This window comes from Nannobrachium achirus (assembly GCF_963921795.1).
Source record: "Nannobrachium achirus genome assembly, chromosome: 23".
NCBI classification, from domain to species: Eukaryota; Metazoa; Chordata; class Actinopteri; order Myctophiformes; family Myctophidae; genus Nannobrachium; species Nannobrachium achirus.
Window position 1 is genome coordinate 47778342 of NC_137830.1, and position 27276 is coordinate 47805617.

General features: G+C 41.1%; 1 protein-coding gene across 2 annotated transcripts in view; it reads right to left on the reverse strand.

Annotated features, from left to right (window-relative positions):
- LOC308309292 (adiponectin receptor protein 2-like) overlaps positions 1-26329 on the reverse strand; it is a 33607-nt gene extending 7278 nt beyond the window's left edge. Inside the window, exons 1-5 of one of the 2 annotated variants that reach the window (XM_080754829.1) lie at positions 26225-26329; positions 14072-14183; positions 13663-13944; positions 6966-7088; positions 2735-2906 (exon numbers count right to left, since the gene is read on the reverse strand). In XM_080754829.1, coding sequence (XP_080610955.1) covers positions 2735-2906; positions 6966-7088; positions 13663-13749 — 382 coding nt within the window. In that variant the 5' untranslated portion in view covers positions 13750-13944; positions 14072-14183; positions 26225-26329. Of the gene's footprint in view, positions 1-2734; positions 2907-6965; positions 7089-13662; positions 14184-26224 lie in introns of both variants that reach the window. The other variant, XM_080754828.1, reaches the window with a different exon arrangement.
- Positions 26330-27276: the final 947 nt, after the last annotated feature.

Consider the following 27276-nt stretch of genomic DNA (forward strand, 5'->3'; position numbering starts at 1 on the left):
GTTTACAAACATTGAGACTGAATGCACAGCTGACTGTATCATGTAATCAATTCCCAACAGATCCCCAAACCTGTTGTTTTGGGGAGCACTGGTTATTCAACCTCCTCTTGTGTGCTAGTGAGGTGCACCCATGGGAGCGCCCTTATCGAGACATATATACTTCATTGCGCAACGGTATTCCGCGTCAAGAGTAGCTGATATACAAACTCACATCGCGTCACCAATGCAACCCTTCTGAGCTTGGAGGTCTGCGGCTCTGCGCGCGACACCGTCGCAGGACGGAGCATAATTAGGCTTCATGGACTGCAGCTGGGCGAGCAGTAGACGCTCTGGTGATCCAGTGGATCGGGTGGGTGATCAAGAGGAGCGCTCCCTCTGTTCTGATGACGGTGAATGGAGGTGGGGTTTGAAGGACAACTGTTTTGAATCGCTATTATTGTTTACAATCAACAGAAACTAAGGATTATATATTTCAAGAGTGAGAATTTACAGTAAAAATCCTAAACATTCTTCCTTCACACTGGGAGAAAAACGGCATCTGAAAGTTTGATGGAATGCATTTTTAAACACGAGTGCCATCCATTGCATCCTATGAACGGTGGGGTTCATTTGGTGCTGCGTGCGCATACTGGTTTATATCAATGTGACGTGGACCATTAAGGCATCTATTATGCAAATCTGCACACAGGCACTTGGAGGGATTGATAAGGAGGAGGACAGAGATTTTTTCTTTTTTAATAATATATATATTTTTATCCCACGTTTTTTTGCAACCCATTTTTCTCACCCAGTGCCAACTACCTAACCTGTAGTCCTGGTTTCCCCCCTCCCCCTGCCACGCCAGGGGAATTCAGGCTTTTGCAAATCCCGCCCCATTCTGCCCTGTTACTATGATGGGACATTAACCCTGGGCAGATTGTTTTTATAGTGGCAGTGAATGGGATTTTTTTTTCTTTCATAGCCTCATTATTGCAATTTAAAGTACCAAAGGAAAAACATCTAGGTGATATTAATAAAAAGGGAAGACAAAGGTACAGTAGTTACATTGCAAAACAGGGGGTTTCCCCGAAAATATATGTTTTAATTTGTTTAATCCCAGTGGGACAGAATCACTATTGCAGATTCTTTTATAGTGGAAGTGGATGGGATTTTTTTTTCCTTCATAGCCTCATTACAGCTATATAAAGTACCAAAAAAAACACATCTACGTGATATTAATAAAAAGGGAAGAAAAAGGTACAGTAATTACATAGCAAAACAGTAATTTTCCCCCGAAAATATATGTTTTAATTAGTTTAATCCTCTGGATCAGAGAGAGAATAGAAATCGCGCATTGCATCTTGGGTAGGAAGAGGAGAACTATAATCTGTTCTCCTCCCTGTTCTCCTCACATAATAGGCTGGCTTTTCGTAATTCTGCCCATTTAAAATATATGTACCCAAACGTAACAAGTTAGACCATTGATAAGGTCCATGTGAACTAGTCTGTTGAAGCTTATTCATTACAATGATCGCAAACGCTATGGTCGCGAGCGGCCTGGCCGTGCTCCGCAGTGCGGACAGCCGGTGAAAGACGGCTCCCACTTTCTCCGACTGCAGAACTCCACCCCCGCTTGCAAAAAGTGAATGTATTTTTCTGGTTGGCCAGTCAGGGAGTCTCAGGGACCAATCAGAAGGCTGACAAACGGTGAATTGGGGAGCACCTGGCTGGCTAGGGGGAGGTAGTATAGAAACCAGGACTACTGCATGTTTTTTTGTGAGGGCATCTATTGGATTTTTAGTTTGCAAACCTTGGCACCAAAAGGCCTGAATGATGAATTACTGTTAAATGTCATGCTTTGATTCGTTCTTACTTTGATACGTTTTTAATTATGGTGTCAATTTCTTTTTTTTCTACTTATGCTGGTTATTTCTATTTTAAGCTGACCTGGTTATATTTTAAACTGTTTCCCTTCTTTCTTTTACAGGGACAGTTTTTCATGATGTTTCCACCTGCTTTTTTGCCTTTATTATTACTTTTTACACTTTATATTTGGCAATTTGCCCTTATTCTGTACTGTCATGTTTTTTAAATTTGAATAATATGGTATTTGTGCACAGATGTATCATGTATGGAAGAACTTTGTTCTCTTTTGAGAGCACCTATCACCTTAAAAATGTGATGTCATAATGTTGGTGCGTCCTGATTGGTCCACCATAGGTCTGTCAGCCTTTAAAGAAGGTCTCTCACACTCTGTACAAAAGTTTGCCCGATGAAGGTTTAAATACCGAAACGTTGCATCACTTTATTAAATTCCCCTTTTTGCATTTGAAGACGGTGTGCGTTGAGTTTTTGCCTCTTTTGTGAGGGCATATACCCTAGGAGACACGGGGAGAACATGCAAACTCCACGCAGAAAGGCCCCATCGCCAACCCCACCTAGGGTGTGGGCGCTGATGACGCGGAGGGAGGAACAGGGGGAATCAAGCGCCCACAGCTTCCCCCGGCGGGAATCGAACCCAGGACCTTCTAGCTGTGAGGCGAAGCGCTAACCACTGTGCCCCCAGGAGGACAGAGATAAAGAGACGTGTGTGTGTGTGTGTGTGTGTGTGTGTGTGTGTGTGTGTGTGTGTGTGTGTGTATGTGTGTGTGTGTGTGTGTGTGTGTGTGTGTGTGTGTGTGTGTGTGTGTGTGTATGTGTGTGTGTGTGTGTGTGTGTGTGTGTGTGTGTGTGTGTGTGTGTGTGTGTGTGTTACCCAGTAAGTGTGTCCATATGTTTCCAGTCTCTGTGTGAATTCTGAAGATGCTTTTGAAGCAGGCTCTGAACGACGGCATGGGAGGCCTGTGACCGTGGAGCAGGTAGTCGTTGTCTTTCAGCCAATCAGGGAGCACGTCAAAGCGGAGGACACGCCACCGGCCCTCCCACGTCTGGGTGGTGGTGGGTTGAGGTGAGGTGGTGGGTGGTGGCGGGTTGAGGTGAGGAGGCACAAAGGATGGGTGGGGGTGGTGGGTTGAGGTGAGGAGGCACAAAGAAAAGAGAAAACGTTAGAATAAAATGCAACCTGGGGCACAGGAGAGATACTTGAAAAAGGTGGGGGGGGACAGTGAGCAAAAGGTCGCAACTTTTAAGCGTATTCAACTACGCTTAATTCTTTTTGCAAAACTTTGGGCTGATGTGATACTGAAGTGAACAAGAGCAAACGCTGGTCAACAAACGCTATCAAACTCCACAAACTGTAGCTTTGGTTGTATATGTCATTATTGTGTCCTCAATTTCAACCATGTCTACTTCCGTCTCTTCTTCTGTCTGACCTGGGCCTGTCTCACTGACACTGTCATCATAAATTGCCTAAAAAAAATATTATAAGGAAATACAAGGAAATAAGGAAGAAATTCAGTCGGCAACAACAGTAAATATCTACTAATGGAAAGGGGGGAAAACACCTGTGTATTTTGAATGAGTCTTAATGCTCTGTGTCCTAATGAACCCATTTAGGCCTAGAATTATTGAATGCTTTAACCAGTGAAAAATAGCAGATGTACAGTTGCGAGCTTGTAGTTCTGCTATTTTTGAAAAAGTCGTGAAAATGTGTGCAAATCTTTGAATATATGTATTTTCAAAGCGAACGTTTGTAACTCAAATTTTGCTTCTGGGGGGTCCATGGAACTAGATATTTTGAGATGGGGGTCCGTGGCCAAATAAATATCATTTTGGGGGTCCTTCACATGAAAAGGTTTGAGAACCACTGACATGGTAGTCTCTCAAGAACAGACTAACTGAGCTCCAGTTAAAGTGAAAAGGACCTTTTCTTTGACGATGGCTGGCCAGATTGCTGACATAGAAACATGATTTTTTTCAAAAAATCTTAGAAGGATTCAAAAGACACTTATAGAATCGGGTCAAAATGATAATTTTCACGATTTAAAAAAAATAGCAGATCTACAAGCTCGCAGCGTGGCACTCGGTGCCGCGCGGTGAGCTTGTATATCTGCTATTTTTCAATAGTTAAAGCATAAAATAATAATACGCTATAATGTGTACCCGTTCTAAATGGGTTAAAGGTGCATTAAGGGATATTTTGTGTCAAATAGGGGTCTCCATGTCTCTTCAGCTCTTTAACAGAAAATGAATGGTCAGGTCAGGATACCAGTGTTATCCAATCAGGAGAAAGATCTCATACAGGATCAGAGGATCAACAAGTTACATTTGAAGCGATAACACAAATAAATCAGCAGACAAAATTAGAACTGGAGCTCTATAAAATGTCAAGCTGATAAATGGGTACGCTATGCTGATTGGATGAAATTGGCAACCCAGTTGTTGAACATTTATTTTCACTTTATTAAAGCTCCGGAGAGACAGGGAGGCCCTCGTTACTGAACAAACACTATATCAATTGATTCCTATTTTAATATGGAGCTTAATGTTTTAACCAAAAAACATCACTCAGACCTTTCATGTTTTGTGTAAAGCACTTTGTATTGCCTTGCTGTTGAACTGTGCTCTGCAAATAAACTTGCCTAGCCTAAGCTTCTCACCTCCAGTTCAGCAAGTCCCACTCTTAATGTCAAGTTCAGTCCTCCATATTGACAATACCTTTACACTAATCCTAACCCACATAAGCCATGTTTCCATAAACTTATTCGAATTAGGGAAGCGAATTATCAGAAATACGCATTAAGACAAAGCGAATTTAGCATGTTTCCATTTGCGGGTGTCATTCGAATTAGCGACGGTCGCAAGAGTTGATCGGGCTGATTTTTTTCAGACCGAACCTGAGCACTGCACCATCTGCACGTCTGACTGCTGTGACTCGGTTGCTGTCTAGTAGTGGGAAGAAGGGGTTATCAGTCATCATCATGGCCCCAAATAACTTTTAAATATATTACGAAATTGGCAAGAGTTCCTAGTCTCAATACATAAAGCTAGCGGTTCACCGGGAAAACCGCGGTCGCGTCGCTGCACAGTGCTCATCCTGTTTCAGCGTCCTCTGGAAGGTCAGGTGGCCGATCTGCAAGCTCACAACGCGGCGCGGAGACGTGGATGCGAGCTGCTGTGAGCTTGTAGATTGGGCACTTCAGGCACGCAACACCGTGTGATGAGGAAGGGTTCGCCACCGATGGCTTGACTCCGGGAGGTGAAAACGGGAGGAATTTACACACGGTCCGTGTCACTCCGTGTGTAACAAACAACCGGTTTGTTTTGTGGGCTAACACTATACCATGGACGTAAAGCGGCAGGGGAAATGGACCTAGAACGTCATAATCTATTCGCATTTATTGTCTGACCCGTTTCCATTCACTTATGCGCATTTAGTTAATTCGATAAAGGCTCAAAATCCTCCTCCTCCAAGCAAATAACTTTTTTTTGCGGATAATGAAAGTTTATTCGCATTTTGAAGTGTTTCCATAAAAACATTTTGCGAATAAGCCGTTAATGCGCAAAAAGTGGCTTTATGGAAACGCCACTATACACTACTGTATGAAAAAAACTGTGATTAGGGGTGCAACAGTTAATATCAAACCAACTTATTTAATCAATTATTTTAAAAACAAAATAATCGTAAGGGACTTTAATACAAATCGTTTAGTTGAGGAGAACCTTTTTGCTCTGCTCCGTGTTTTTTAGCGGCTGTGAGTGCATCTTTTCAAGCAGTAATTAAATAATAATTATTGGCTTAGAATGCCAATGTAACGAGTACTTTGAGGTGCCTGGGGAAATTATTGCAGTAAAAAGTAAATATCTTCTTTAAAATTGTAGTGGACAAAAAATTTAAGTAGACACAAATAAACATATTTACCGTAATTGCTGGACTATAAGCCGCACCTGAATATAAGCCGCACCAGCTACATTTAGCTGTAAAAATCTATATATAAATCCTTGTTAAAGACCATTGTAAAACTAACTAACTGGCTGTTTGCTGTAAAAATCTATATATATGCCGCACCGTTGTATAAGCCGCAGGGTTCAAAACATGGGAAAAAAGCTGCGGCTTATAGTCTGGCAATTACGGTAAGTAATACGCTCAGGTCCTCAGAAAAGTACTTAAAGGGGAAGACCACCCATTTTCAATATTGAACTATGTTATTAATATACCTTAGAGGAGTTGTTTGGAAATAGAAAAAAAGTTCCCCCCCTTCTGTGTTGCCTAGAACTGGAGGATTGATTTTGGGGTTTGTATTGTAAAGTACAACTTGATGACATCACACATTGTACTTTACAATACAAACCCCAAAATCGATCCTTCAGTTCTAGGCAACACAGAAGGGGGGGAGCTTTTTTTCTATTTCCACACAACTCCTCTAAGGTATATATTAATGACACCGTTCAATATTGAAAATGGGTGGTCTTCCCCTTTAAGTAAAGAAGCAACATAGTTTCCCACCTCTGGAACTGGAATATGTACTGGAGACCATTATATAGTCCAGTGATACTCAAACTCAGGCCCGCGGGCCACTTCCGGCCCGTGGCACAATTTTGACTGGCCCACCAATCAATCAGTCAATCCCAAAATTAAACCAAAATGGACAGATTCTTTCGAGATATTTTGAGCTTTTTCCCTCTCATGCAAATTCAACAACCACAGTATGTTTAATTTGCCAAAAAAAAACAGTGTCAGTTGCTAAGATGGACAATATAAGGGGCCAATGAAAGACAGAAGTTATCAAGCATCATAAATGTTGTAATTTTATCAACTGGCCCCCAGGCCATTTTTGTAATGTGGCCCACAGGTTCAGAAGTTTGAGTATCCCTGATATAGTCTATACGGTATGAATTGGAATTCAGTATGTGCTGACTGTTATATTAATATGAACTGGATACCATTACGATATCAATATTAACTGGGATTTGTATTGGAGACTTAGGATATCCTTATGAACTTGAATATGTACTGTGGAGAATGTTATGTTGTTATTCAACAGTGTGTGTGTGTGTGTGTGTGTGTGTGTGTGTGTGTGTGTGTGTGTGTGTGTGTGTGTGTGTACCTTGTGTACAAACTCCTCCATTCTCTCCATGAAGCCTTCATCGTTGCTCTTCTCTTCCTCCTCCTTCTCTCCCCCCTCTCGTTCGTTCTCTCCATCTCGTCTCTGTTTGTCCTCAGAGACTTTCTGAAAACAAAGAAACAAAGAAGAAAACAAACGGGGCAGAAGCTTTAGAAGAATATATACATCCTACTAATAAAGGAGCAAACTCACGCTCTAACGCTCTAACGCTCTAACGCTCTAACGCTCACGCTCTAACGCTCTAACGCTCACGCTTATCTACGTTTATCTATTCACTCGCTTCAGCAACTGATACCAAAGTTCACATGGTATTGGCCATTAGCATTATACCAACGCTGACGGAGCCCGAATTTCATTTCTCCCAAATTAAAGCAGTTTCTTAGCGTTTTCTTAACCACTTCTGTTGAACTCTGCTGTCTGTTGCCAGGGTTACGGTCCGTTCCTCCAGGCCATGGGATCTGTAGCCCCACACACACACACCCCTTTCTCTCACAGTTAGGAATGTTTCTCTCTCTCTCTCTCTCTCTCTCACACTTTCACCGGGTGCGTTTGACATATTTTGGAGCACATATCTTCGAACGGGTAAGATCTAGTTTATATATATACTGTATATACAGTACATATATAGCATGTCCTGTTCTCCCAATACCCCACTAGGGATGGGCCGATACGTGATATTATCGTTTATCGTGATAAAAAACACTCACGATAATCGTCATAATCGTGAATGTTGAAAAATTTCAGAAATAGTGGAAATAGCAGATCTACAAGCTTGTAGATCGGCTATTTCCACTATCAATGTTATTTTTTAAGTATAAAGTTGTCAAATATGTCAGTAATGTATTTGTATATTTAGTTTATGTGTCATGTCTACCATATGCAACTTCAAAGCCTAAAAGCCAAACAGAAATGTAATTGTCAACGACAAATACACAATTAAATCGTTAATCGCCAATTATTTGAGTGACAATTAATCGTCATGTAAAATGTCATATCGTGACAGCCCTACACACACACCATGAATAACTGGTTCACTGCACACTGCTGAAGACCACAAGAGAATGTGCTGTGCACCTTCACGCTTCCCAGAGAATTAACATCAACCCTATATAGTTTGTCACATGACAAATAGCTAAAATAGCCAATCTACAATCTCATAACGTGCATTGTGGGCTTGTTGTTGTATTGTGTTATTGTGGTGTGGTGTGGTGTTGTGTTAAGTGTATTGTACAGTATTTATGGTGTGTTGTGTTGTATTGTGTTTTTGTGTTGTGTTGTTTGGAGTCAAGCAGATCATTTCGCAATCAGGTTTAAATGTCGATACAACAGAAGGGGCAGGACTGAGGAAACAGCCAATGGGGAGAGGGGCCAGAGGCCAGGAGCCAATTAGACGAAAGCCTGATGCAACGATGGCCCAATAAAGAGAGAGCTGAACCTTGTACACAGTAACCCCTCACAGGACTCATGGGACGCTAAGAATTTCGTTTCAGAAACAAGGCTGTAAAAAATAGACAGCGTGTTCAGAGTTACACACACCCACACCCCAGTGGATCCCAGTTTATCTATGAACTTTGGTTGCCTGTAGTCTGTTGGTTGTGTGTGAAGGGGAGATGCCTTGCAATTCTTAGTGTCATTTTAATTTGTTTATCAGTAGAAGCAACTAAAAGCTTTAGTTCCCAAATACTGCAACGTGGAGGACTGGTTTATATTAAGATGTGAACTCACAATTGTGACGAAATGTTGATAATAAAGTTTTATGAGCCCCTTTCAAAAACCTTTTGGCTAAGGTGTCCAAATCCTGTACAATATGGTCTGTGATGTCGTCTTGGATCGTTCTGCATGACAGGGTCGATGACATCCTTCTACAAGCTGAAGCTATACACGCTGTGGTCATCTAAGAAGGAGATCTGAAAGTGTCCGAACGCTTGGCTGCATCGTGGCACTACTATGATGATAGTCAATGCCACAACATTATAAAAGCTTCCAACATAAAGGATTCCAACATGTCAAAATAAAGGATTGGTATTGTTGGTTTTAATAGAACTGCTACGTTTTTCCCGGAACAATTACTGTGGCAATTCTAATAGTTTAATGTGATAAAATATAGGGATCAATAACTATCAGCACAGCAGTAATAGCTCAACAGTTTGAGAAACATGGCTATAGACATGGATATTGTGAGCCATCTTTGTACTTGGAGAAGTCAAAACTGCTTCTATACTTTCCTCCTTTATTTTGTATTGTTTTGTTTTTCTCAAGGTAATTAAAGCAGTCTCAGTTCATGCCAGTATTCCTTCGTAGAGAGTGTTTAGTGCCCAATGGGCACTAAACACTTACGATTATGTAATAATTGTGACAGCCCTACTGCCCAATGGGCAACAACTATTATGCACTTCAATCTACCTTGACAACATCCAAGGTTTGACATGTCTGGGCCACAAGTCTAGCAGCTTTGTTTGATGAAAGTTTCTACTTTTCTGTAAATTAGGTTCAAAGTAAAACTATTTGGCCTTCAATCATCAAGCTTGTGCAGACCGAAAGAAGGGGCATAAGCTGATCTTACCGCTGCATTTATCAATCCATCGTCACACTGACGTGTAGGGCTGTCACGATATGACATTTTACATGACGATTAATTGTCACTCAAATAATTGGCGATTAACGATTTAATTGTGTATTTGTCGTTGATAATTACATTTCTGTTTGGCTTTTAGGCTTTGAAGTTGCATATGGTAGATATGACACATAACCTAAATATACAAAGAAATTACTGACATATTTGATAACTTTATACTTAAAAAAGAACATTGATAGTGGAAATAGCCGTTCTACAAGCTCACAACGTTGTGAGCTTGTAGATCTGCTATTTCCACTATTTTTGACATGGAAACGATTATGACGATTATGTCAAATAATCACGATTATGTCAAATAATCATGATTAGACGATTATGTAATAATTGTGACAGCCCTACTGACGTGAGCGTACACAATGCTGAAATCTCACGCCTGCTCCACGTAAAAATGCACACGCAATTAAAAACAACATAAAAACGATATGAGTTAGCCGTTTAATCATTCAATCATATCATAACCAGCCCACCACACAACAGCCTTCATCCATTTATGTTTAGGCATCCGTAAATGTTAAAATGATGATGACAGCCCCAGGCTATCTCAGGACGCTGGAGGACACACTGGAGGTTAAATTAAAACCCAGACGTATTCCAATCATTGATGTGGTCAGCGTCATTCAAAAAGGTAGGCCCACGGGGACACAGACACTGCATAGGCCATTTTTGAGCGGTGGTCACACCGTCTCCATAGCGTGGCCGTGTGTGTAGGTATGTTTGTTTGTTAGTTTGTTTGTTTGTATGTGGGTGGGTCTGTATGTAGCCTCAAGCCTGTGTAGTACCTTTTCTGACCACACATGTTAAGGGAGGGGCGCTGTTGTCCAGGCCCCCCCCACACACACACACACACACACACACACACACACACACACACACACACACACACACACACACACACACACACACACACACACACACACACACACACACACACACACACACACACACACACACACACACACACACACACACACACACACACACACACACACACACACACACACACACACACACACACACACGGGGGGGGGGGGGGAGAACCACCGCTCAGTTCACACAGGTGTGATTTTTTAATTCATGATTCAGGTTTTCCATTTAGGATATACATTTTTTTTAATATGTTGTAATATGTTTTCTGCAACATACTGTATTTAGTTTAGCTTTGTTTGACATAATGGCACACCAAATTGGTGTGTGTGTGTGCGTGTGTGTGTGTTCGCTTCACCTGCAGTAAATCAACACCGATACCTGAGATGGGCCTCCTACCCCAGTCAGCAGGGGTGTCTAACCCAACACCCTATAAGGCTTTTAAATGTTTTAACAGGGGATAGTTTGAAAATCATACTGTGTACAGGTATATGCAATGAAACATGAATTCTGGTAAGGTTAGGTGGTAGGGCTGCGACCTGACGTTTGCTAACGGTCTGAGGCCTTAAGCTAGATGCAGAATAGACCCAAATTTAGAGTGAACACCCCCCCCCCCCCCCCCCCCCTTCCAGGGGTTCCTGGAACAAAATATTTTGAGATGGAGGTCCGTGGCCAAATACATAACATTTTGGGTGTCCTCAACATGACAAAGAGAACCACTGGACCCCCCAAAATGATATGTATTTCGCCATGTCAAGGACCCCCTAGATGGTATGTATTTGGCCATAGACCCCCATCTCAAAATATTTTGTTCCAGGGACCTCCAGAAGCAAAGATTTGAGTTAAAAATGTTCACTCTAAATTTGGGTCTATTCTGCATCTAGCTCAAGGCGCGGGAAGAACAATCTTATTTACACCTATAGTGTAAACCTGTGACAATAAAGCCAATACAAATTCTGATAATTGAATACCTGCGATGATATTGGCGCCAAACACAGGGACCCTAGTTTAAAAAATGTCAGCAACCCCCTTCACCCCCATAAGTCCAATCAAGGGACACTCGCACTGTGTGTGACCAGTGAATACCACAGTACAATAGCAATGAATGTGGACTTGGCAGTTCTCTCTGTTTAACTTCACCTCCACTCATTCTAACTGACAAACAGTCACACAGCTTTGGAAAACCTATTGTGAACAGGATTATCTGTTAGAATACATGGGGACTTCTACAATGAGCTACCACTGCAGTACTAACGTAGAATAAATAGGTACAACTGTAGTATTATTTAGAATAAATACATCTACAGTTAACAACCACTATAGTGCTAATGTCAAATTACGACTACAATGAATTACAACTGTTGTATTAATGTAGGATAAAAATGTATACAATTTCTGCTACCTTATACTGAAAACTGCCAAATCTGCTTCGCAAACGATACATGTCGAAACTACAGGCTGGATCTCCATGAAAATTGTTCTTCACGATATCCCCATCATCAACTCTAATTATTTTGGTGACCGTTCCTCTAGTGCCACCAGTATGTCGAACTTTCCACTGGCGCAAAAGTTATTTCAAAATCGACTCCCCATGACCTTTTCTCCAGCGCCACCCTCAGGGCAAAATGATATCTCATAATCTATTACTATAACCATTTGTAGGAACATATAATTATGCTGGTGGCTGCAGGTCTGAAGTGACATTTCCTCATGGCTGTTCAGATAACTTACAGAGAAAATGCGTTCAAATACTTATCAGTGTGTGTGTGTGTGTGTGTGTGTGTGTGTGTGTGTGTGTGTGTGTGTGTGTGTGTGTGTGTGTGTGTGTGAGATAGTCGACCCACATTATGCCACATGGCGACAAAAGAACACACACAGATCGGTTCCATATTTTCTCCAAACTGGATGGCCTAAGATACATTTTACATAAATAAATTAGCAAACATCCAAACCTTTTAATTGAGATCAGAACATCAATATAACGAACAAATGTTCAGATCCTTTTTTTTTTTAAGATTCGTTTTTGGGCTTTTTGCCTTTATTGGATAAGACAGTAGACTGACAGGAAATGGAGGGAGAGATGGGGAGTGACATGTGGCAAAGGTCGTCCGGATCGGGAATCGAACCGGCGACGCCGCCAGGCATCCATGCCTACAATGCCTAAGTGGTATGCGCCTGGACCAGTAGGCCAGCAGGCGCCCGTTCAGACCTTTTAAGGCCAGCCCTACCCTGTAGCTGTAGATAATAAACCCTTTTGTAAATCCCGCCCCATTCTGCCCTGTTACTATGATGGGACATTAACCCTGGGCAGATTGTTTTTATAGTGGAAGTGGATGGGATTTTTTTTTCCCTTCATAGCCTCATTACAGCTATATAAAGTACCAAAGGAAAAACACCTAGGTGATATTAATAAAAAGGGAAGACAAAGGTACAGTAGTTACATTGCAAAACAGGGGGTTTACCCGAAAATATATGTTTTAATTTGTTTAATCCCAGTGGGACAGAATCCTCTTTGCAGATTCTTTTATAGTGGTAGTGGATGGGATTTCTTTTCCCTTCATAGCCTCATTACAGCTATATAAAGTACCACAAAAAACACATCTACGTGATATTAATAAAAAGGGAAGAAAAAGGTACAGTAATTACATAGCAAAACAGTAGTTTTCCCCCGAAAAATAAATGTTTTAATTAGTTTAATCCTCTGGATCAGAGATAGAAAGAGAAGCGCATTGCATCTTGGGTACTAGGAAGAGGACAGAGAGAATGTTTCTCCTCACATAATAGGCTGGCTTTTCGTAATTCTGCCCATTTAAATTATATGTACCCAATCGTGACTCTTAGACCATTGATAAGGTACATGTGAACTAGTTTGTTGAAGCTTATTCGTTATGATAAGCGAGATCGCTTGACGCTTGCCGTCGCTATCACCGTACCGGCCGATCTCCGTGTCGCGCACTGCGGACAGTTGTTGAAAGGCACATTCAATATTCTCCACTGCACAAACTCCACCCCCGATAGCAAAAAGTGAATGTTTTTTTCTGGTTGGCCAGTCAGGGAGTCTCAGGGACCAATCAGAAGGCTGACAAACGGTCTATACCAAACAGTGATATATTGAACTAACCAGAGGGCAGCAATACGCGAGTGTGTGTATGCGCATATGCATGCGTGTGTGTCTCTCACCCTGTGGTGTGTGTGGCACTCTGTGGTGCTAAGGTGACTGGTGGCGGGTCCTGAAGCTGGTGTGTCATCCTGTTCCCGGGGGCTCATGGGATCTGTAGGCGTGGAGGAGTATGTGTCGGACTCATGCTTATTTGTAGTTCTTTCTGAGGGGTTTGTAGTTCTGTGGCGGAGCACGAAGGCGGGGCCTTCGGCTCCAATTTGCTCTCCTCCGTCCAGTTTGGAAAAACTGGCTCAGACAGCAACCAAAACCGGACTGGAATCCACCCAAAATGTAGACTCCACCTAAACCCAGATGAGACCAAAAAAAAAGTGGACTGATTTTACAGTATATCCAAAATGTGAAGTGAATTCACAAAACCCAGAAAAAACTTCAAGCAGACTGGACTGGAGAATTGGAACAGAAGCGAACCAGTTAGTTTTCAGCCGTGTAGGAAAACGCCGGACTGGCGTCCAATTAGGAAGGTGGATTCTCTGGACCGGATTCGGAGTGGACTAGGTCCCAAGGCCTCTGTGGTACAAAACTGTAAAGAGGGAGAAAGACAAAGAAAGAGTGAGAGAAAGGTTGAAGGGAACAAGAGAGAAAGGGAGAGAAGGAGAATCACGTTAAACACGTTGGATGACTAAAAAGATTAGCTACAACAGCATGACACCCTGACCCTACTACTCAACCAGTAAGACGCCCTAAAGGGCGAGGTCACACTGAAACAACAGAGACTGACTGACACAATATGTCCATAATACCGTATGGGCATTAACAGATATGGGTTTAATATTGATGACATCAGGGATCTCCATATATGACCATAAAAAGGGACATGGACAGAATTCATTTGCAAGTGTGGTTGCCGTGACGCGAGTCACACTTGCAAATGAATTCTGTCTTGGCCACATGTGGAGCGTGACATGAGGCTGAGTTGAGTGACACTCATGAGCTGCAGGTTTTCATAGTAAATTCGACCTACGGTCGCAACAACTCACCAAAAGTGACCACACAGCTATCGACCATCTAGTTTTACACATACATACAAACAAGTTACAAATTATTAAGCCCTTATATACTCTTATTTTAAATGTTTTTTATCCCACGATTTTTGCAACCCATTTTTCTCACCCGGTGACTACCTAACCTGTAGTCCTGGTTTCCGCTCTCCCCCTGCCGTGCCAGGGGACATTGGGGAGCACCCGGCTGGCTAGGGGGAGGTAATATAGAAACCAGGACTACTGCATGTTTTTGTGTGAGGGCCTATGCCCAAGGAGACACGGGGAGAACATGCAAACTCACCACAGAAAGGCCCTATCGCCAACCCCACCTAGGGTGTGGGTGCTGATGACGCGGGTGGAGGAAAAAGCCCTTATATACTCTTAGTTGTAAGCCAAATGGCTATTTTGGAGAAGGAAGTTTGAAATATAGAAAGAAAAGATATTGAAAATGTTTTGCCCAGAGTAGGGATGCCAGGGTAATGTGTCTGCTGGTAGACATGGAAGTGAAAATGTGTCGCTGAGGAAGTTGAACTGGAGAGAGAGAGAGAGAACTGGGTGAAAGGTGAAAATAAAGAGTGATGTAAAGGAATGACAGAAGTTATGAGTCACAGTACCAGCTCTGTATCGTCTGTCTGACAGCAATGCAGCTCTGCAGTCTTAAGTGTGAGCATATGCCTAACAACACACCAGTGACGGTAGGTGTGCCTGGGCTAAATTAGCCCTGGCACATCCAGGTAACCTTAATCTCTTCATAATTAACAGATTACGGTTAATTGGTATTTGGTGAACAGACCAAATTACTTCAAAAACAGAGTGAGTGTGTGAGTGTGTGTGTGTGTGTGTGTGTGTGTGTGTGTGTGTGTGTGCGTGCGTGCGTGCGTGCGTGCGTGCGTGCGTGCGAGCGAGCGAGCGAGTGTGTGTGTGTGTGTGTGTGTGTGTGACTGTGAAAGAGTTTCTACAGTCACATTTCAAGTTTCTCAGAATCTCAGCATAGTTAACGATCCAGAAGGTTATGGATGTAGCTTAGGATGGGTGAATTTAATTATTGTGATAAGGAGGACAGTGTGAGAAGAGAACTAACCAATAGGAATCATGTTGATGTGTAATGTGTTGTTTATTACCATGACAACACTGATGGAAATTAACCAAATTGTCGTATTTATTTTTGTGGTATTCATAAATCTGTGGTGCTAAGGTGATTCACTTGTGGTATCCATTTAGATGAACAGAGAACGATACACAGAGACAGAGAGAGAGAGAGAGAGAGAGAGAGAGAGAGAGAGAGAGAGAGAGAGAGAGAGAGAGAGAGAGAGAGAGAGAGAGACAGAGAGAGAGAGAGAGAGAGAGAGAGAGAGAGAGAGAGGGAACAGTACTTAAAGGAGTAGTTCACCCCCCAAAATGACTTTTTTTCTATTGATTAGTCATGCCATGGAGACTAGAGTTCAATAATATTTTTTGTTTTTTGTCGCATTCCTTAGAAAAAAATGTGATAACAATAAATTTACCCCCATTCATTCCGGATGGTGACCCGTTTCGAAACGGGTCACCATCCGGAATCAATGGGAGTAAATTTACTCGAATCAAATTTTTGTCTTAGGAATGTGACAAAAACCAAAAAATATTATTGAACTCTAGTCTCCATGGCATGACTAATCAATAGAAAAAAAGTCATTTTGGGGGTGAACTACTCCTTTAATGACAAAGTTTAGGGGGTTGTGAACTACGGTACTTGATCAACCAATCAGTTCATGCCGTTTAAATGTCACTGAACCAATCAATAATCTATTCCTAGACCAGGGCTCTTCAACAGGGGGTCCGGGACCCCTAGGGGGTCCTCAGAGTTACTACAGGGGGTCCTCCAAATCTTTGTGTGATAGAAACTTGTTTTTCACTTGAACCCTCGCATCCATATCCGGAGAACTTTATCCAAAAAGCTGTGAGCTTGTCCATCGGCTATTTTCGGCACAGACGTTTGGCGTAGAGGGGAAAAAGAGCAGACTAAGTACAGAGTGAAAGGTCAATTTAAGTATGACGGTTCAAGTGGTTAAATGCGTATCTGAAAACACAAATTGACACAAATCCAAAATGCGCTGATAATTGTGCTGTCAAACAATGAAACTATATGGAATCTATGAACAGGTTGTGGGGGTCCCTGCTTCATCTCTCTCTCAACTAAGGGGTCCTTGGTCTGAAAACGTTTCCTAGACATTGACAACTAGAAAGGTGCACTCAAATAGAGGCTAGAACTCAAATATCTACCAGGAGGCATGCCCTAATAACACTGTCTTGACGAAGTAACAAAACTGCCGGTCTCTCTCTCTCTATGAATATGTGTGCATCAGTCAGTAGGCATTCTTTGTGGGACACAGAGTTAGCAACATAGTGTCCATCTGTGTTGTGACGTAATCACGTTACCATGTTGGAAAAGAACAGGCGCTGCTACAGTGTAAAGTAGAAAGAGTGCTCCTTGGAGCTCAGGTCTCCGGCAGGTCAGGTATTGTGGGTCAGCAATGTTGATGGATTAAGACTCGGATAGATCCATCCTGATCACATGACTATAGAGATAAAATGTACTGATTTGCGCAATGTTGGACAAAATCAGTAGGAGTTATAAAAAAAGGGTGTTTTGCAAAAATCTACCAAAGATGGTGGCATGTGTTCCTCAACGTTTCACAGTAATCGGACACTGCGTTCATGATTTGAGGCATTTTGTTAAAAACAGGCCACTCCTGCAAACTTTTGATGTCAATCATGATGGAATATGATAAATCAAACAGATCCGCCTTGATCACATGAATATAGAGATCATGTGTACTGATTTGCGTGAAAAAATCTGAAGGAGGAATATTTTGAAAAGTGTTTTACTTAAGTCAGCCTCCTGGTGGCGCTATAAAACGCAGCCGTCTTTCCTTGGCCCATGTGAGTCTGAATTGAACATTTTCAAGTGGCATTTCTTACATTGCCTAGTGAGAATGTGCGTGCAAAATGTCAAGGAAATCGCATGCTGCTTTCATACGGACGGACACACATACGGACGGACAGGGTGCAAAACAAGTCTCTGCCACACCTTGGGCCTGGCGGACACAATGACTCAACATAAGCTGTGGTTTGGTGGTGTAATCATTTTCAAGCCTCCTCTCAAGCTTCTTCCTCTGGTACTGTAGGAATCCAAAACAGTCCCATGGGGCCATTTCCTCACTTGGAGAAAAGTACTAAAAAGCTCACAAACGTGCACAAGTCATCATGTGATGCACTTCCCCACTTCAATAAATCAATCTACAATCCGTTGAACAAATGTGCACATAATTGCAGCCTCAGACATGCGTGGTGTTCTGAACTGGTGTTCTGTGTGCAATACAGCAAGCAACAGAGACAGGCATTTCATGTCAAATAGACCAAATTGTAAAACATAGTTAATGATGATGACCATAAATGCCAAATCCTTACTTCAGACGAGTAAATTTGTGTTCATGCAGCAGCATGCCCAATGAGCATGCAGTTAGTTCTGGCCCATAGACTGGTGGGATACAAGTTAACAGTATGCCATAGTCACTCTGGAAGGACAATAGTTATACAATATTAGGGCTGTCACAATTATTACATAATCGTCTAATCGTGATTATTTGACATTATCGCAATTATTTTGTCATGATCGTCATAATCGTGAAGGTTGAAAAATGTCCAAAATAGTGGAAATAGCAGATCTACAAGCTCACAACACGTCGCATCGAGACGCGTTGTGAGCCTGTAGATCGGCTATTTCCACTATCAAAGTTATTTTTTAAGTAGCAAGTTGTCAAATAAAGTCAGTAATTTCTTTGTATATTTAGGTTATGTCCCATATCTACCATGTACAACTTCAAAGCCTAAAAGCCAAACAGAAATGTAATTGTCAACGACAAAAACACAATTAAATCGTTAATCGCCAATTATTTGAGTGACAATTAATCGTCATGTAAAATGTCATATCGTGACAGCCCTAGCAATTATACATTTATGGTGGAGGCTGCAGGTGTGCGTTGTGTGTGTGACTCAATAGCGTTAGCGTGCCACTTGGTCACCAGCGGTATTGCAGTTCAGGCTACAAAGTAACATACATAGATAGACACAAACGGACAAAGCCACCAAGAGGAGCGGTTGACCACCGCTCAAAAAATGACATATACTAGTTGTCTAAAGAAAGTATTCAGTACTTGAGGTCCTTGTCACTGTTGTCAGTACTGTGCATAAGAAATATGATACTGAGCTTTGTAGTATGTGAGATTAGCTGTGGAAAGATAAGACACACAGACAAACAGGCGAAAGCATGATGTCCTAGCAGAGATAAAAATGTTAAACGTTTATTTAAAAAAGAAAATATAGATAGATAGAAAGAGCTGTCGGAACAATGCCATGGCAGCGATAAACTGGGGCATACTGTATGCATCTTTGCGATAGTGAGTTGGTTCACTCCAACATCACCTGAGCTATTCAAAATCATTTAAGATTGAAACACCCACGGCTATGTTGAGTGATGCTATCTGCAGTGACATCAGTAGTACATGCCCTACTTCTTCAAAGCAAACGTCAATTCAATTCGGACTATAACGGTGCGACAAAACTCAGCAAGAAAGCGTGACTGGGATCATTGGAAAAATTATTGCTATGGATGAGCAGTTGATCTCTGTTGTGGAAGATGTGGGCTTCACAAAGCTCATGGCTTATGTTGCTGTCAAACCAGGATAAGCGATGCAGAGAGTGAGTGTGTGTGTGTGTGTGTGTGTGTGTGTGTGTGTGTGTGTGTGTGTGTGTGTGTGTGTGTGTGTGTGTGTGTGTGTGTGTGTGTGTGTGTGTGTGTGTGTGTGTGTGTGTGAGAGAGAGAGAGAGAGAGAAAGAGAGAGAGAAAGAGAGAGGCTTGCGTTATATTTGCGTCCGAGAGCCAAAAACATTGGTTTCCATCCCACGGTGTCAGCGAGGGATACTTATGTCATAACACCTAAAGCACTGCACACAAACATCACTTTAGAATAGATATTTCAATATTACACATTACAAACCCCACGTTTCCCACATAACACCCAAAACAGTCATAAAACACACAAGAAATGATGTGTGTAATGTATGTCGTGTACGTAATACTGGGCCAGTCAGAACAGATGCTGTTGACAGAGAGAGAAGGGATCACCATGTGACTGTGTGTGTGTGTGTGTGTGTGTGTGTGTGTGTGTGTGTGTGTGTGTGTGACTGTGCGTCCAACACTGTTAGCCTTTGTCTCTCTCTGTCATAAGACTGACAGTACCAGGAGAGAGAAATCACAACACAAACAAACAAACACACCTTTCTTGGACAAATTGGACTCAATGCTATTCTCAAACAGATGTACGCACACAATCTAGGTCACTGTCCTGTGACTTTACAGATTGCCTTCAATTAACGTAAAGAAGGGAAATCCTGTCACGCGCAGTAATAATTATAACCACCGTAATACAGAGAGCATTAGAAGACAGAAAACAAAACACACAACAGTGCTCCTTAGGGTACATGAGGACATGCAGGACTGCAACTTGCTTTCACAGGCTATCAGACACACACGCACACGCACACACGCACACACACACACACACACACACACACACACACACACACACACACACACACACACACACACACACACACACAGTTGGAATTACAAGCACGCTCTTACGTTCGTACAGCGCACACACGTGACGCACAAACACAGTCCATCTGCTAATGCTATTTCCAGGGGAAAGCGTTAAGCATGTGCTGGACCTACTGTACCTCTGTTAACAGGCTTAGCTTGCCATGCACGTGTGTATGACTGTGCGTGTGTGAGTGTGCACATATTTTGTTTGTATGTAGTATATGCTATATAGTAGGGCTGTCACAATTATTACACAATCGTCTAATCGCAATAATTTGACATAATCGCGATTATTTTTCATAATCATCATAATCGTTTCCACGTGTGTATGACTGTGCGTGTGTGAGTGTCTACATATTTTGTTTGTGTGTAATATATGCTATATAGTAGGGCTGTCACAATTATTACATAATCGTCTAATCGCAATAATTTGACATAATCGCGATTATTTTTCATAATCATCATAATCGTTTCCATGTTGAAAAATGTTCATATCCTTTTTTTAAGTAAAAAAATAGTGGAAATAGTAGATCTACAAGCTCACAACGCGTCGCATTGCGACGCGTTGTGAGCTTGTAGATCGGCTATTTCCACTATCAATGTTCTTTTTTAAGTACAAAGTTGTCAAATATGTCAGTAATTTCTTTGTATATTTAGGTTATGTGTCATATCTACCATGTGCAACATCAAAGCCTACAAGCCAAACAGAAATGTGATTGTCAACGACAAAAAACAATTAAATTGTTAATCGCAATTATTTGAGTGACAATTAATCGTCAGGTAAAATGTCCTAATCGTGACAGCCCTACTATATAGGGCAGGGCAAAATCTATAATGTATCATAAATGTTAACACGATTTGAAATGACATCAAGGTAATGTCATTGATTACGTTGATAGGTAAATTAAGTGTGTTCTACCAAGTACTGTATGAAGCCAATAGCATAATGGTTCTTCCATTTTTGGATTGGTGACCAAACTGAAACAGGAGTACAGTTGAAACCGGAGCTTCAAGGTGGAGATAAACTCTAGATTAATTCCACGGGCTGTAATATGAATGATTCATGTTGGATGGTAAATACCACTAGGGCTGAAATGATGGCAGAAAATACTGTTACATCGCTGTAAATTACCATTATAAAACAGGAGTTACCCAATACCTTCTCATATGACAAATAGCAAAATAGCTGATCTACAAGCTCACAACACGTTGCGCTGCCACACACTGCGAGCCTGTAGATCTGCTATTTCTTCTATTTAAATAAATATTTTTGGCAATATAACTACTTAAAAATCAGGTACAGGTACAGCGAGAGCAGCAAGCAGGCGAGGGCATTAATTAATCCAACAATAAAGACCACTAACATGACAACAATGCAGGACACAGAACGCAAAGGTTAAGGCCATGGCTACACGGAGCTGGATTTTTCATATATCCCGGTTTTTCAGATATCCACATAGAAAAATATCTAGGTCCACACAGAGCTGGATATTTCATATATCCCGGTTTTTCAGATATCCACATAGAAAAATATCCAGGTCCACACGACAAAGATATCTAGGTCTAACAAGCACACACACAGTAAAGTCTTCTGAGATATCCCTGTCGTAGTTCCCTGTCTACACGGATCCAGTGAATCGGATATTTTTCAATATCTCCACTTATTTATTTTCGAAGCCGAAATATCCAGCTTCGTGTGGCTGCAAGCCCCAAACGCATAAAAAATGTCTAGCTTCAGAAATATCCAGTTCTGTGGAGCCAGCGCCTAAATTAACTTGAAGTAGCACAAAAAAATAAAACTGCAATCTTTGTTCACCAAAAGGTCAGGACTGAGGATAATGATGATTTGGGACAACATTATCTCTGAGCAGTGAGCACACTTTCTCGCTCACACATTTTGTGTTGTGAGCTTGTAGATGGTCAATGTTTGATATCTTTGTCCATTTCTTAAAGGTGATTAAAAGAAAACCAATAAAATGAAATGTGTATGGCAGATATTATGATATCCAAAAGCCCAGATGATATCTTATCTAGTCTTATATCACACTAGATACAATATTGATATTTTTCCTAATCTGGCCCGTGACTTGAAATTAGTTTGACACCCGTTTATATAAAGGAATCACTCAGCATATTACTGACAATGATTGTGATGAGGTCATTTGCTGTGGATGCAGAACAAGCATGCGTACCTGCCGTACCAGGACATTAAATCAAACCAAAGATCATTACATTTATAATGCTATATATCTAGGTTTTACTTTCTCTCAAGCTGTAAAAGAGTGTTAGTGAAACGTGACTGAGGGGCCCAGTTTGCCGTTCCCATTGCATCTTGTGCAATCCGATTAACCCAACTGGACTATATGCATCGCTGTTGGTTTCAAATGGCTTTACAGGCCCACATTTAAGGTAACAAAGGCAACAAACAAAACACCCTGTCCTTGGCTTAGACCCTCAACTGGGAGATGAAAAACGTGACAGAAAAGCAAAGGAAGAAACCTAGGGAAGAATCACAAAAGGGGCGCTGAACAGACATTATTCAAATGAAAAACAAACAAAAGAACACAATAATTTAATGTCCATGCTGGTACAGAGACAACGCATTACACAATAGTATTAAGTAGTACTGTAACTGTATATTGATAATGCCGTAAATAAAATGCAATGTGGGAGGGATAGATCTGTCTGATGCAGGTCAGTTGAGGACACACAGTCACGTGGAAACGGAAGAGTCTGCCAGCGAGCTCGACAGCAGAGGCCATTAGATGTAAGATGTGGTGCTGCTGTCTGACATGGATTAAGTCCGAATGTGATTGCTGCACATGCGTACAGTAGTAACAGTACATTGGGATACCAAAGCTGAATCATCCCTAATTCATCATCCCCAATTATCATCATCTCAAGTACAAATTTAACGTGTTTCAGATCTTTTTTTAAAGAGAAAAGAACGTAGTCAAGAACTGGGTTGATGTATTATCAATGTCTTGTTACACGAGATAAACAACACTAGACAACCTGTAGACATTGTACAGTACTACCAACACAAAACATAGCAATTAGTCAGCTACCTTTGTGCATTGAAAGAGTCATCAAATGTATTGATAAGCCACACAATAATAGAACACACTGTAATAACTGCTAATAACAAGCGCAACCATAAACCAACAATAGATTGCACAACTGACCATTAACCTAATTGCACATGTTTCCACTGCTCATGTCTTTTTTTCAGGAGAATTAATCCTCATAAGAGTTCAATGTTCAGCTCATGAAGTTCTATACTCTATATTCTATACTCTATACTCTATATTCCAAAATACAGGATGATGTCAACAACAAGGGATGTTAGGATGTCCTGAACAGTGGCTGCACAACTCAGTGATGTTCATTTAACCACTCGACACAAGCCAGAAAAACAGGCACGCGTTTAGCATTTACTTGAACTCAATGCCGCCACCAGTCAGGTTATGGGAAACCATGCTATAAAGACAAACCGTGTCCAGCTAATATCTATTAGACTGACCTCATACTTTCAGTCATCAAATCAGTGTCCTTAAGTGTCAGAGCGGTACAAGAAAACTATGACATCACCCCTTGAAAAACAATGTAATCCTAATCATTGGATAAATCTAAAAAAGTTAAATTAAAAAATCTAAATAATACATACTCAAAAGCTTCGCATCATGACAAGCTTTGAGCGTGGCTAATTTCGGTAATCTTTGCACGACGAAGCAGCCTATATAGTGCTTAAGTGGTTAAATATTTCATGGAATCCCTCGCCTGGTGTACAATGGAAAAGTGTGTGTGTGTGTGTGTGTGTGTGTGTGTGTGTGTGTGTGTGTGTGTGTGTGTGTGTGTGTGTGTGTGTGTGTGTGTGTGTGTCTGTCAGTCATATAGGTAAAACAATGAAGTTTCAACTCAACACAAGCTATCAGCTTCTCAGCTCATTAAGTATTGATGAGGTGACATCATGGTTTCTGGCAGAGGGGCCGCTGAAAACCTGTTTGACTAAAAAAGAATGGTTCAAACAGGTCGATTAAAGTATTGATGACAGGTAATTGTTAAAGTGCAGCTACAAGTTGGTAAAATAACAATATAAATACGGTAATCCATACGCAATGCAAAAAAGTATTAAATCGTTAATGGCAATTATTTATGTGACAATGAATCGTCAAGTAAAGTTTTATGATCGTGACAGCCCTACTACCAACCACCTTAACAGTCATAGTTCACATTCTGTTCTTTAGAGTACATATTTGACTGGTTAAACAATACATGTTTGGCAGGTCAATATGGGAACTCACAGTGGATGAACAAGTTCAGGTGCCCCTGAGAGATGAGTCGTCATGAACATTGTCATGTTTAATTACCCGTCAGGCAACTATGAATAAGGCGTATTTATCTAGCGGAGGCTGTGTGGGAAACTGTATGACATAAAGGAAACCGAACTTGAGATCTTTTAAATCTGCTTAGTCAAGTGACAGGACATGGTCCAAGAAATGCAACAGTCATAAAAGTTACCACTGATGGGAGTCATGCCTGTTCTGATAAAAAAAATAAGTTGATAAAAAATAACAGCCTGTGCCTGCTGTGGAATAACGCAACACAGTGATAAGAAGTTATTGCTGATGGAAGACATACTTGTTCAGATTAAAGTTCATCTCTAATCAACACAGTGTGACCCCTGTGAGTTTCAACCTGACTAAACAAAAACAAAATTGACATGATTATTGAACAAATTCAAAACGGGCAGCAAAAATGAGCTACAGTTGCACTATGCTCTGTGTGTGTCTGTGTGTGTGTGGGGGGGGGGGGGGGGGGGGGGGGGGGGGGGGGGGGGCAGGCAACAAAACCCTGGCAACAGACAATGCCGCTCCAACCCAGACTGTACTGTACTGATGTTGAACTACATACACTGCGCTCATGCTGACAGACATGGTTTAAATACAATAAACGCAATGAATGTTTCAGCTCATAGCAATCTACTGACAAACATAAAACAGTGGAATATAAAAAAGCTGAGAGGATTATTGTATATATATATATATATATATATATATATATATATATATATATATATATATATATATATAATCATTGTCAGTCTATAAACTACAGTCTACTGTCTTCCAGTATTATCATTTATTTTACTATCATTACTTTTGCCCCAAGTACCTGTATTTGTCACAGAAGAAAAAGAGACCTGTCTGAAACAAAGAAAGCTCTATATAAATGCGGATGGATATCAAATATATTATTACATATCATAACATGTGTAATAAATATGTTAATATATGTAATATATTGTCATATTATTCAGAGTAATGCTTCTACAATCGACGTGCTTTTCTGTCATTTTTTAACAAATCTATTGTCTGTTTTCTTGTGTGTATTGTGAGCTAGGTGTCAGTTTTCTCCATCACTTTTGTGGTAGAGAGTAAAATGCTGTGATCATGAATCTCATCATTACAAATATCAGACAGACATTATTTTGCACACACACATATACTAGAAGCATCATCATCCATATGCTGTGTGGAAGGTTGTTTACAACGCAGCTAGCTAGTGGGGCTAAAACAGCAGCAGACAGTTAGACAAAAAAAAGTGTGCGTGTCGCCAGTGACAGCAGTGCGTGGGCACTTCCACGTCTTTAAAACGGCCCCACGCTGTGTTTTCCGACCGTCACGCGTGGTTCACAGATGTTTCGCGTGTTTATAAACGCCACATGTGTGTGTGTTTTATCGATAACGACACAAAAGCTAACTGGATAGCAGCAGAGCTGCTGCTAACAGCAGCACAGCAGACAGAGGGGACAAAAACAAGCAGGCAGCCTCAAACAACAAAGAAAGAAAGAGACACAACGAAAGAGAGAGTGAGAGAAAGACAGGAAAAGTCATAAAGAGAAAGAAAGAATGAGAAAGTTGTGTGAATATAATGTACCTTTTGTCCAGATGGAGAGTGTAGCAGAGTGTTGTCTTGGTGTCTGTGAGGTCTACAGAGTTGTACTGTACTGTGTGTGCTGTGCTCTACTCTTCTGTAGTGTTCTGTCTGACTGTTAGAGGTGGGACGTTCGCGAACGGTCTTTTGAACGGCTCTTTGAAATGAACGATGGGATTCGGATTCGGTTCACAGTAGGGAGCCGTTCCTTTCTAATGAACGTGTGGTGGGGAAAAAGTACTACATTTCTTTACTTAAAGGAGTAGTTTACCACTTTTCAACCTGTCTTCATATAATAGGTCCTCACTAATGTTCATAATAAAATAGCACATTTTTTTCCTATTCAGTCTGGGTCTCATAGGAGAGCTGTCAAATCATTCTACGGGTGACATCATCGTTTGACAAAAAAAAATTAAATCATATTTTTGAAGAAAAAAAAAGATTTCGATTTTTATTATCACGAGAACAATGGCTTCCACTTTAACATTGCAACTTTTTCAGGAATAGAAAGCCTGCAGTTTCTATTAGCTTGCATTTCCCATTGATGATGTCACCGGTAGAAGGATTTGACCCACCCACAGCTCTCCTATGAGACCAAACTGAGTAGGAAAAAAATGTGATATTTTATCATGAACATTAGTGATTATTATATGAAGATAGGTTGAAAAGTGGTGGAGTGCCCCTTTAAGTAAAAATATCAATACTGCAATTAAGTAGAAGTTTGGAATGTTAATGTACTTGAGTAAAAGTAAAAAAAAGTATTGGTATCAAAATGTACTTAAAGTACCAATATTAGAACGTACTCATTATGCAGAATGTCCTGTTTCACAGGTTTTCCCAATGAGTAACGCATTGCATTGTGAGCTTGTAGATCGGCTATTTTCAAATGGCAGGTATGTACCTATGTTATGTATGTCAGAAATAAATGTATATAGGGTTGAAGGAATCAAAATCTACAAAGTAACCAGTAACTGGAATGAGCCAGTCTGAACGGCTCTTTGAAAGGAACGGATCCCAGAGTTCCGGCTCACTCCAAAGAGCCATAAATCCCATCT